Below are 12,913 nucleotides of genomic sequence, written 5' to 3'. Positions count from 1 at the left end.
TGCTACATGTCCTGATAAAAAGGAACAATAACAGGGCAGTGAACAGAGTCACAAAGAACCGTCTGTCAGAGAAAGCCAAAACAGTTCCCTGAAGAAAAGCCAAGAGAGAATTTATGCCCATGACTTTTATAGGAAAGCTTAATTACTTTCCCAAGACTGTGGACATCCATTAAGCAGCAGCCCTGGCTCCAACATAGCTTACAAGTCAGACAGAGGAAACAAGTCTGAACATAACCATTGAGGAGCAGAGCTAACTGGGTGTGCATCAACAGAATTTGTTTTAATTCCCATCAGGATTTCAGCCTCCTACATCCCAAGACAAGCAACTTAGGTAGAAGCTGTTCAGTCACTGGTATAAGCAACTTCTTCTAGACAATTCAAAGCCCACTCAAATTAATAAATACTCACAGTGGGTTTGGGATACGTCCAGTACCCAATTTCAGCCCCAACTCTTACAGCATAGTACTCCATCTTTGAACCCATTATTATATACAGTGAAACTGCTCTTCTCTCCTAGATGTTGCTAAAGGTTTCAAGCACCCACGCCAAGATTCGTGCCCCCTTCACAGCAGTGGTATTTATCACAACCAGAAGCAAGCAGTGCTCTCTAAATAGAGGTACATAAAGCTGAGAGGAGCAGACTTCATCCCTAAAAGAACTACAGAATTGGGCACAGCTGCAGCTCACCCTCTCGCTCCTTTTCCTTTTCTTCCTTCTTGCTCTTTTTCGTGGAGGATTTGCTCTGTGTGGCTGGCTGCCCAGAGCCTGATGCTGCAGGAGCAGAGGTGGAAGAAGTGCTTGATGATCCAGAGGATGAAGCCACAGACAGCACTTTGCTGCCACACAGAGCACAAGACAGCAGCTGCAGGAGAACTGGAGACACCCCTTCATCTACCAAGAAGCTGACTTGAAGGAGGAAATAGAGAACCGCTGTGGAGAAAGGAAGAAAATTTTTATTGCCTCAATTAAAACTAGATGCACCTACACCGAACTACCAACCCCAACAAAAATACCTTCCAACATGACAAGGAGCATCCCACAAGCTGGCAGAACCCTACATTATGGAAGTAAAACACTTGGGTACACCAAGGTCAAGTGTCACGTCCTAATTTACACAAAGCAGTGCAAACAATGCAGATCTCCTAATTCATGTTCTTCTGAGTTCTCCATTACAGCATACTGTGTTCCTCAGCTAGGGAACAGTTGCAATTAAAGCACTGTGATAATTAGTATTGGAAACAGTTCAGTCCTAGTTGAACTCTCAGCTCTGCTCCCCCTTTTCTGTCTGCTGAGCTTCCCCATCTGAGAAGTCTTCATTCAAATCAAGGCATGCAATGCAAACCCTCTGCTCTCCTGCACACTCTCAGAGAAAGAACTCACAGTCATCTTTAATGCAGAATTTCTGCCAGTTCACTGTTCGCTGTGTTGCAATCTCTGCACAAGCCTTTAAATGTTCCATCTGAAAGGCACAATGGGACAGGATTGAACACCATGTCAGTATTTCTATGACTGACTTCTTACAGAAATGCACCACAGACTTTCTCCAAGCTCAGGTGCACGCTTCTCCTTACCAAGCTGATCAACGTATCATACTGCAGAGCAGAGCCTGAACTTGCTGTGACCACACTGGCACGAAGGAAAATGCCTTGCTCTTCCAGGAGCTTTTTGATTCCACGAACATGGGAGTCTAAAGTGTGGAGGTCTCGGAGCTGGCGATATTTATCCTTGGATCCACAGATAAAGAGCAAAAGCTTGCGGACTTGGCGACGCACGAATGGAGTCTGCTGGATCATCAGGTACTAAACAAAGAAAAGACCATAGCATCAGCACTGTGGAATCACCAGTAGGCAACCTGTGCCAACAGAAACATGGCTTGCTTTCTTACAGAAAAGACAAGATACTGGAGATGCATTATCAGAAAGTCACCCATAAAAGCAAGTAAGAGGCAGAAGATACTGCACAGCAATACTGCAGAATCCTGAGCTAGATGACTGGAGACTGCTTCTGAAAACCATTCTGCAACCTCAGATAAAAAGCTAGCCAAGCTTCATTAAGAAATCCCTTCCACAAACTTGTGCAAATGTAAGATAACTTGTTGTTATGTAGGGAGCTATTCAACCAGATGAAGGAACTGAAAATACATACTCCAAAAATCTTACTATTTTAAGGACTAAGTGAAGCACCAACAGCAAAGCATGATGTTACATTTTACCATCAGTGAGGTTTAATATTAGAGTTTTCTGGAGGTAAATATTGAGTTACAGAGACCAAAAGACACCTGATTTTTCACACATCCTTTCTTCAACAGGAATAACACAAAGCCAAGAATTAATCTTCATTCAAGAGGGAAAAGAAAAATCAGACGTGGATCAGATTGGCCCTACAGAAGTCCTCATCTCTCCCAAGTAAGGTAAAACATCAGTGGGATTTTCTGGTTGAAACCTGTAGGTGTATTACATTCTCACCTCAGACAGAAAGTAGAACCAGGAGTGATCAAAGACAGGAGGTGGGATGCGGGAGTTTGTGTCTGCAATCTTCTTGATCTGGTAGGGCAGCCGCAGCACCATCTCTGTCAGAAGCTGAGTGTAGGCCTCAAACACATCTGCAGCGTGACCCTGGGAGTGAGAGACATCAGTCAGGACCAGTGTGTTGTTCTGACATGCTACCCGGTGCACTTGTTTAAAAACAGAGCTCTTCTGCACTTTAGAAACACTTCAAACTGATAAACAAACACAAGCTGACAAACCTGCACGAGGAGCTGACCTAATAGGCAACAAGGAAGATGCAGTAAGGCTGCTCTGTAGCCCTAAGGCATTTTAATATACAAGCTTTCAACTCAGGACACATGCTTCTATATGCGTCTAGCCTTTTTTCCCTGCACCTGTACACATATCAAAGGTCTCTACTGGAATAAAGGTAGCTGAACAAGTCTGGGATTTAATGTGGAAATCCCCAGCAACTGCTAGGTACAGGGCAGGACTCACCTTCACATACTGGCGGAGGAAGAAAGGGCTCATGTCAGGTGGAGAAGAAGTAGTGTGAGGTTTCAGGAGCTGGCTGGTGGCAACAGGCTCCTCATCGTTCTGCTGGCTTTTCCAGTACTCCAGCAAAGACTTCAGCACGTGCAGACAGTAGTCAACAGCACCAGAGCTCAACAGTGCAGCTGCAGTGGCACTGGAGATGAGGGAAGAAGACTGAAAGGAAGAGGAGGAGGATTACCAGAGCACCTGAGCAGTGACAATCAGCCAGCACGTGCTGACATTATGGGTAAGAGAGGAGGGTTGTGCTGTCGTTTCTTCCGAAACTTTACAGGCAGCTTTTAAGTTTGGGGTTTGTTTGAGGTTGGGTTTGGGTTCTTTTTTGTTGTTGTTGTTATTTTGTTTATGAAAAGCAACTCAAATATTTAGAGACTCTTTTGAACAAGCGCTTAGTAAAGGAAAACAAATAAAATCTCTTCTTAAGTCTAATCTCCCCTCGACACATGTGCCAGAGGCCACTGTGCTATGGATTAGACGACTAGGGCTTTTTTTTTTTTTTTTTCCTCCTCTCTTTTCTTCATTTTTCATTTTTTTCTCCTTTAAGTTGGGATTTCTATTTGTTTATCTGGGATTTGGCCAGCTGGGGGTGAATTCTGGTAGAGAAAGAGTCCCTGTTGCAGATGCTGCTCAGAGACTCTGCTCCACCCAGGTATTGCTCCACCTGCATTCTGCAAGACGATGAGCTTTGATTTTTGTGGGAAGCTCAAGTGAATAACAAAGGCTGGAGAAAAAGCTACTGTAAATAAAACTATTAAAGCAGCCCTGTAAATCCAAACAAACCCCACAGCTCATAAGCTCATTAAAATTTGATGCAGTTCAGACTAAATTTTTTAACCTCTATGCTTTTTTATTAATCTCCTTCCCACCACACATACTGCTTTTTATGCCTTATTACTGTACCTTTTAGCAACAAATATCTAAGGAATCCTCTTAGCGACTTTTACGTTGACACAGCAGCATATTGCTTTCCAATAATCACATTACAGATCCTTTTTAACCCCTTCAGTGCTAGTAAGAAGCAATGACAAATCTGCTAGAGCATTTTAAATAACCTTAATAATCTTCCGGCCTCAGCTTCAGCTAGAAACTGCGCACAAAACAAATTATTCCAGTCATCATCTTATGTTGGTTTCCTGTGTTCTGAGTTTCAGCAAAGATCCTTTTTTGGTAAGAGTCAAGTAACACTGTTTTTGCAAAGTATTTTAAACTGCTTTTCAGTTTTACACCATGTACGTGCACCTTTTATACCATCTCTGATGAAGAAAAGCTCCCCAACCACATCCCATCCCTAAAAAGCACCCTGAAGAACATACCTCACAAATGGAAGACTTTGATCCTGACTTTGTTCTGGACATGAACACACTAAGCAGCCTCATTACCACCAGATGTACTTCATTCACAGGAGAGCGTTCATTTTTCTTAGACACATCCTGCAAAGAGAGAGCTGGCTTGCTTACAGAGCTGAGCATAATGTCCTTGCACCAGTGTGTCAGAGCTCTGACCCTCACAAAGTGTTTCTTATCTAAGCTCACGCAATAACAACAAAAAGAGCAGTCTGAATTCCTCAGTATAAGAGCAGACAGTAGCCTGGGTGTCCATATGTCAATTCTACATCATTGATCAATCATCCCTGCTTTAATTGTTGAATTCAAGTCATGCAAGTTTTCATGCTCACTTGATGATGCTGGAATTAGGTAACAGTGAGTTATTTCATACATTCTGTGAGATTAACTGTCTGAACATACCCATACAGCAGTCTATTGCTCTGATTCCCATGCACCCAACTCCTCCATGAGAAGAAAACCTGTCTAGAAGGAGCAAATCAAGACTGTGCCTGTACTACAGCTTGCCTTTTTCTCCATGCACAGTTCTGCAATCAGCTGGGACAGGAGATTATCTAAAGCTCCCTTGTCCTTCTCATCATCTCCATCCAGGTCTGTTGTGAGCATCAGAATAACCTGGAAATAGAAGTCATAGAATGAACAGAAGATCTGTTTTCAAAATAGATACAATCTTTTACAAAACTTCTGTAATTTATATCTTAATTAATTTATGCTTTTTCCCAAATTCTCCCTGCATCATGACACCTTCATAGGAATATTCAGTATAAATGTGAAAGACCCTCCCAGATATATAAGAGTTGAAGGACTTCAGCCCTTAGGGTCATCATTCAACAGTCATACAACACTGAGAAAGAACACGTCTAACTCTTTGGGTAAGGAATATAGTGCAACAGATTGAATGCTTCAGAGAGGGACTCACTGTGACACTGTGACTGGGCAAGAAAGAGAAAAGGTTAAAAGCACGTGCAAACAAAAGCCTGGCACTAGGGGCAGTGATTAACTTTTTGACTAAGGCTTAAAACCTGAGCCCTCCTCAGTTACCTGCATGTAAGGGATGGCCCGCACTCCCCCAACGTTCCTCAGCTGAGGTAAGTTCTGCAGCAGCCTCTCCAGCAACATCAGTCGGACCATGTGCAGCCTGACAAGTCAGAAAGCAGCAAGCAAAGGTGAAGCATTTTCAGACACACTGAAAGAAATACTAGACCAACAAGATTACCAACACGTAACTCCTCTACAAACAATCACACTGCAGAGCAGAAGAATGACTTTTTGACAAGGAAAACAGAGCCCCTTGCCTGTTGCTGGTGTGGACATCTCCCTCTGCTTCCCCCTCTCCTTCTGAGCCATCTCCCTCTTGCTGGCCTGTGGTAGTGCTGATTGCACCTGTGCTGGAGCTGACACTGCCTGGTCCAGCAGGATGGCCCTCAGCTGTCGTGTCCCCATAGGCACTGCTACGGCCAGACACTGAAAAACAATGAGGGGAAGAAAAAAAAAAAGGGAAAAACACACAAACAGAACTGAATATGCATCTTGCCCTCTTCACAGCAACCATAGCACTACCCTATGGAATTATGGTTCTTAGCAAACAGTGTCTGTGATCACTTTCAAAAGGTTAAAAGAGCAGCACTTCCACAGATGCAACACAACACCCTCAGCAGTGCTTTGTTCACCAGCCTCACTTTGGTGGCACAAACTGAATTGGTTCCACAGCAGTAAGTTTAAGGTGGGTTAGAAGAAGGGTATACAGGACAGGCAGCATGAACGCAATTGTTCACAGAAGTCTGTTTGCTGCCTTCAAATAAATCATTAATTTATTTTTCCAATTAGTTTTATCAGGGTATCAATCTCAAACAAAGGGGAGGAAATTACCTTAATCCCATTTAAACTTACCCTGTATTTTAAGGCATTCTTTTATTCTCACTCTAGGCTACTTCACTGTGTAATTTATTACAGATCAGCAAAAACTACTATTCCACATTTCTAGACAACCACAAGAGTGAGGAAATATTCACAGTCTGTAGGGCACTTTGATAGTAATCACAAAATGGTGCATGGCATCATCAATCTAGAACAGATTCCTTCTCTTTCAGGGATTTCTCATCCCACACACTCCTGGTAATTCTTCTTACTGTAGAAATCACATACACAAACACTGCTCCAGCAACACATACTCACCACTGTGCTCACCAGCCACTGAGTCCACAGCACTGCCACCACTCTCAGAGCCCACACTTCCACCATGGTCAGCAGGTGAAGTCCGAAGAGTTGAGCCATCTGTTGCAGCTGTGCTGCCTTCATCATCAGATGCTGGAGCTAGAAGAATAAAGAGAGCTGTTACAAGTAAAAACACTGTCTTAATATAACTGCAAAAGAAGTACATAGTATAAAAGAAAAGCCACAAAGATTTGTATTTCAATTTTCAACTACAAACCCAAAAGGAATTTGCACTGTCCATCAGTGCATTTAAGTCTGCTAAAAGCAGTGCAGGGGAGATACTCTGCGAGTGAAACCACATTATGAAATAGTCCACCACATTATGAAATGGTCCACCACACTAGCAACTTGAAGGGCAATGTCTGCCTGCTTTACATGCAAAGAAAATACTGTATTTGATTTACTTTGTCTGCTTTATTTTAAGAAGAGGAAAACACTTCCTCAGAAGTGCATAAGAAAGGTCCTCCAAAGCAAGAAAAGATCCTGTATAAACTATTAAGGATACACGAAGCCAATAAATAAGGATTGATTCTTCAAAACATCATTTGCTAACAATCTAAAAATCATTATTTAGCCTGAAATTAAAAAAAACAACTTGATTCCTCGCAGTGAACAGTTACCTGATGCTGTCGTATCCGAGAGCGTTCCAGCATCAAGAGAAGAAGAGCTGGGTGCTTGGCCAGACAGTCCTAAGCTCTGCAGTCCAAGTGCACTGCTGCTGCTACCTGCAAGAAGAAAACAAATGATGAATACCTTTCTACATACAAACTACATTACCTCTGGCCTTCTGTGTGCATTTCCTTGCTCCACTACCTCTGCTTTGATGGTGGTCACATCAATAGCTTCTGCTCTGCTTCTTTCTCAGTTTCCTCATATTCTGTTTCCCTTTTTGAGTAACAGCAATGCTGACATCTTACCTTGCTGATCCTGCTGCAGGCTCAGGGCAATAGCCAATTCCACCATGGTTTCATCATCTGCATCTGGAGGGATATCCAGCATTGGAGGGAATCCCTCTGCTCCAGCCAGAAGAGCCTCCAGGGGAGAAGGGTTCCCATTGTTCACATTTTCAGAAGTCTCCAGAACCATTGATTCAGACTGTGGAAAAGGAACACAGCGAGAGAGCCTTTGTCAAACCACCATCAGCTAATGGAACAGTAAGTATCAATTCATCACGCACTAAACTGAACCCAAGCACTTCACAGATTCCAAAGAGAAGCACTCTGGACTTACCACCATCTCAAAGTCACCATGATCAACTTCACTTTGCTCCTGGCTTTCCTGGCGGATATGCTCACCATTTGCTATCCCAGAGCTCTGCAGCTTGTCTTCTGCATCGTCGTCGTCATCATCATCTTTATCTCCTGCATTACAAAGGATTAATTCACAAATTAATTCCCAACGGTTTTTAGTGGGGAAAGAGAGAAGGAAGAAAGGAAATAAGAAAAACTAGTTTGGTCCTGTTTAAAAAGACTTTTGTGTGTGTGTGCATCTTTTCTGACAAATAAAGTAGGGCATGGTCATTTAAAGAGGAACAGATTTGCATACCCATAGGAGTATTGCTGCGAGGGGAGGATGGCAAGGTCACATGTCTCCTCTTGTTCCTTGGTCTCAGCACTCTGATCAAAGCTTGTTTGCAAGAAAAGCTCACTGCAGGATCCTAGAGGGTTAACAGTTAACCATTAAACTTCTTAAGCTTCACGTGCTTACTCACATTATGTGCAAAGATGGGAAATATGCTTGTGACTCTCTGCTGGTCATGATTCACATAAGGCTTACATCGCTGCCTAACTTCTAAACCCCCTGTCTTCCTCAGCAGCCATAAAGCAATACTTATCATTACACAAGCAGTATGTGACAAACATTATTAAAACACAGTGAGAGACATTTCTCCTTCATTCACTTCTGGCTCCATGTTTTTGGCTGCACGTCTCTGTTTTGTACAGCCTCATCTTACCATTGCACCTGAATTTAACTCTCTTTGTGTTACTTGCATTATAGACTGATAAAGAGCAGAGTAGACTACATACTGGGCAAAGTAACATCTGCATGTAGATCTTGGATGCTGTATGGATACAATCCAGTTCACATGTGCAGTATCCATGGATAATATCCACCAAAGCATTGACTGTGGCCTCAACGTGAGTCAGACCTAAGGAGGAACAAAAACAGGCCTGGAATCAACTCCCTTTCCACTTCAGCACAGAACACGACACTGCAGGACGCATCTCTTACTTGCAGACTTTAAGGCACAATGATTGTGTCAACAAAAATCCTGAAGCTTCAATCCAAAATGAGCTTACACACCAGCCCTGTAGGGCATATGGAGCATTGAACATGCCATACACCACTGAATATCCTAATAGCAGCATAACCAACTATGCACAAACCCATCATCAGTTCCTTTTTACTAGAGTATACATGTATTTTTAACAGAAGTGTTAGTGTAGAATTTACAGATATACCTCAGAAAACGTGTGGCAAGACTAGCAGCTTAAAACTAGTTTGGAATAAATCATTTTCTCCATTTACAAGCTTAAAATAGACCAAAATATACAAGCTTGTCTATAGCAAATGAAGAGTTAGCACACCTGGCAAGCAGGCAGGAGCAAGGAAGGCGTTTTTGGGCTTCGATGCATGGAGCTTCCAGAAGTGGTTTACCAGCTGGGTAATAAAGGTGCAGCCCTCCCCTTCGGCATGTTTCTGAGCCTCCTGCCCTTCTTCACTCTCTGTGCAGTTGGAAGAACAGCTGTCAGACTTGTGCAGGGAAAAGTATTAACAAGCAGGGAAACATTAAGTTTATTTGAAAAAGGCCTTTGCTAGAGGCCCTGACGTCCTCATTTCAAAGACCATCTCAGGCCTATCATAGTTCAAACACAGCCCCATCACACTGACCCACATACCACAAAACATTTTGAGTTAGCCTAAAAGACAGAGAAAATCCAGACTTCTCTACCTGTTTCCAACTGTGACAGCTTCGACTCCGTATAATGGACCAGATTGTTGGGTCTCATAATAGCAATGGATCGAGCAGTGATGACCAACCTCTGAAACACTTCAGGATCAAGGTCCTTTCCTTCTTTGGTTGAGGAACTCAAATACTGAATGGCTTTACTTAGCAATGCTTGATCCTGGAAAAAGAGCAAAAACATTGGCAAAGAGAATCAGTGCACAGCAGAAGAGCAGAACAGCTGAAACACAACCGTAGGATAGCTCACAGGGAAATCTGCTTTAACTTTCTTGGCCAGTGTCATCTAGAAATGACAACTAGTATTATAAAGTCACCCAGCAACAGCAAGAAAAAAAATATCTGGTTGGAGAATCCATTTTTTCTTTCCCTTGTGCTTAAATATGGACAGGAAGACCATTGTAAAACCATAACCACTGAAGTGGTTAGCAAAGGCTATCTGCAGGCTTCTCTGCATTTACTGCAACTATGTTAGCATGTATCCTAACCACTTCTTACCCTAGTATTTTCCTACCACCCTAAGCCAGACGCATAGGGAAATGGAAATCTTGAGCTACACAGTTTACAAACAAACCAGCGTTTCAAGATCCTGATTTCTCTTGATTAGCAGATATTATTCCACAACAAAATCTTCAAAGAGCGTTTTAGCTAGTGAAACTCTGAGGAAACACAGTATCAGCATGGCAGACAGCAGGATCTGAAGGAAAATTAGTCCACAGCACTACACTGCAAGGAAAAGGTGCTTCTAGGGCCAGCTGCACCTCTACCATAAGCTAACAAGTAAACAGAAGATGCTGAAATCTTCAAACCATGTTACCTTGTGGTTATGGTATGCTGAGCGACTGGTGTGCAAGCTGGCCAAGAGGCTCTTGGTTTGCTGCTGGACACTGGAAGGAGCAGGCATGGACAGGAGCATGGTAGCCAGTTCCTGAGCAGCCGCCTTATTTTTCTCCTGTTTTCAAGAACAGACAAAAAAAAAACCATTCTTCAGTTCACTAACCATTAAGGTGATGCACGATTCCAATTTCTCTGCATCCCTACCTCCCTGCAACACAGTTTTGATATTCCCTCAATGTCTTAATTGACATTTAAAGAACATTTCACATGCCTAAACAAGAAAAGTCCTTTTCAGATTTATGGGCTTCTACCCCGCTGTTTTTGTAAACGAGGTCACCCTACAACACACAAATCCCACCAGCAATAAATGCAAATGCCAATTGTCATTCTAAACTAGTTTCAAATGCTGTTTGCTAAGTCAACTTTCAGATCAGTGCTGTGAGCAAAACGGATGTGGCTCTCTCCTATCAGGCCCCCAGGGGCTGCAGGAGGTGCTGCTGATCTCACCCCTCCTCCCCGTTTCAGAAGAATGTATTCAGAAAGTTACTTGCCTTCTCGTTGACTGGTCCTACAGCAAAGCAGCTTTCCAGTGCTTCTAAAGAACTCACTACTAGCCTGGAGGGAGAAAGGAAAGCAGGCTTGAGTACAGCAACCCTTCTCTCTCCTTAGCACTTTGCTTTATGCGGGCTACAGTCATGAGTAGCTCAGAGACAGCTAACGAATGCCAAGTACAAAATCAAAGCATGATAAAACCTGCCACAGGCACCATGCATATCATTTCATTGTGTTACAGACCAGAGTTAAACCTGGCTCACGCTCACAGACAAACTTAGGACTGCTTTAATAATCCACAGCTGAAAGACAGGGGCTTTTCTCTACCAAAGAGGATAAAACATTTCCTTACGCAGCCTGCAGCAGGGATAACTTGGATTGTCTTGACAGTACCAATTCACCATGGCCCACAGACGTACATATGACTGCAGATCAAGGGTTGGTATGACACATGGGAAAAAGCGTAACCGACTTTTCTAAGGGAGCAAGATTCTATTTGCTTGCTATTTTCACACAGGTTGCTCTTTCCAATTTGGAGTTTCAGCACAAAATACTCCGGAGGAAAATTAACTGCGTACGACCCGCCTGAGAGCTGCTGAAGTTTTGACAGCAATAAGGCAGGCTGGTAAAATACTTGCCCCAAGGAAAACCTTATTTACACCTTTGCAGCAAAGTGCTGACCCTCCCCTGCAGCACTCTTTCATGCCTTGAAGTAGAACTAGCTGAAGTGCCACCTGGCACACCAGGAGCAGTGCAAGAGTATGGGAGAAAGGAGGGATGAGACAGCATTGGATTGGATACGAGGCAGAAGGAACAACAATTCTGAGGTCTGGAGGTGATAAGTAACATTGATTTCCCGCACCCGCAGCCATAAAGCCAACAGGGGAAGAGAAGTGGGAGAAAAAAGCATAAGGAGGGACGCAGCAGAAAGGAATCTGTCCAACAAGCAACAGTCAAGCTGTATGCAGCAAAAATCCGCAGACCGCCTCATCTTTACATTTTGCTAAATCATCTGCCATGCAATGACCAGAATGTAAAGAAGCGAATGTCACTTGGAAAACAGAAAATCAACAGTCAACAAAAGCCACACCATGTGTTCTGTCTCTGACACACACTCATTCGTGCAGAGAAAAGGATGGCATACTAACCGGTCCAGGGTGGTTAGGGACTCAGTTTCAGAACTTTGGGGGAGCAAAGAAAAAGGAAAAAAAAAAATAATAATAATAATGTGTAAAGCTCACAGAAAAACTCCCTACAACACATTCTAAGCAAAAGGCAAATTAAATGGGGAAATCAGGAAGCTGGGAGAGCGATATATACAGTCAATCTAAGCATGACTCTTTCAGTTTGGGCAGCAGACACTTGCCTAACAGCACAACAGATAAAGGAGACCCAGGCCACCTAGCACAGAGAAGCCAAGCACACTGCTTAAAGCACAACTGGAGGTTAAATCCGAAGTACAGGCACTGAAGTTCTGATGGAAAAGCTGTCTCAGCTGTTCCTGCCCAAGAGGCCCTTTGTGAGGTAATCGTGCTGCGTTCTGTAACTCCTATGTAAAAATAAAAGGAATCATTCCTTTTGGTTCCAAATTTTTAGGATCTAATCCCCCTGCTTTGGGAAATCAGAAGGCATGTCTGTGCAGAGAGAGACATCTGGTGGAGATGTCACAGCAGAGGGGGGAAGAGAAATTACATGCAGGGAAAAAAAAATCCCAAGATAAAATATTAAAGGACAGCAATCAGTGTCCAAACAGGTCATTCAGTTGGATGCTACTGGTACTTCAAGTCCTGAACTTCTATGTGAGAATGTCAGTAAGACAATTAGCTGTGACTTGCTCAAAGTCAAGCAGCATACACCTTAGAATACCAAATTTTCAGCAGTACTAATTCTCCTCTGACCTGTTACCCTCTTGTCCTTGCTAACTTGCCAGACTATACAGCACAGACCGTATAAGCTCAAAGAAA

At 43.1% G+C, this 12,913-nt stretch overlaps 1 protein-coding gene across 1 annotated transcript in view; it reads right to left on the bottom strand.

Moving 5' to 3' along the window:
- Positions 1–12,913, bottom strand: part of UBR4 (ubiquitin protein ligase E3 component n-recognin 4) — a gene marked incomplete at its 5' end in the record, with an annotated part of 68,241 nt that overhangs the window by 27,116 nt on the left and 28,212 nt on the right. The window contains 19 exons of the mRNA XM_079545426.1: positions 688–930; positions 1,381–1,459; positions 1,572–1,799; positions 2,466–2,615; positions 2,985–3,194; positions 4,352–4,468; positions 4,889–4,996; positions 5,423–5,519; positions 5,677–5,845; positions 6,557–6,694; positions 7,216–7,320; positions 7,513–7,690; positions 7,826–7,956; positions 8,141–8,252; positions 8,623–8,744; positions 9,184–9,321; positions 9,549–9,723; positions 10,378–10,512; positions 10,949–11,012. Coding sequence (XP_079401552.1) covers positions 688–930; positions 1,381–1,459; positions 1,572–1,799; positions 2,466–2,615; positions 2,985–3,194; positions 4,352–4,468; positions 4,889–4,996; positions 5,423–5,519; positions 5,677–5,845; positions 6,557–6,694; positions 7,216–7,320; positions 7,513–7,690; positions 7,826–7,956; positions 8,141–8,252; positions 8,623–8,744; positions 9,184–9,321; positions 9,549–9,723; positions 10,378–10,512; positions 10,949–11,012 — 2,699 coding nt within the window. The remainder of the gene's footprint in view (positions 1–687; positions 931–1,380; positions 1,460–1,571; positions 1,800–2,465; positions 2,616–2,984; positions 3,195–4,351; positions 4,469–4,888; positions 4,997–5,422; positions 5,520–5,676; positions 5,846–6,556; positions 6,695–7,215; positions 7,321–7,512; positions 7,691–7,825; positions 7,957–8,140; positions 8,253–8,622; positions 8,745–9,183; positions 9,322–9,548; positions 9,724–10,377; positions 10,513–10,948; positions 11,013–12,913) is intronic.

Source organism: Tetrao urogallus (genome assembly GCF_951394365.1).
Source record: "Tetrao urogallus genome assembly, chromosome: 21".
Classification (NCBI taxonomy): domain Eukaryota; kingdom Metazoa; phylum Chordata; class Aves; order Galliformes; family Phasianidae; genus Tetrao; species Tetrao urogallus.
The sequence above is the reverse complement of the archived record's forward strand: the minus strand, read 5'-3'. Positions and strand labels throughout refer to the sequence as shown.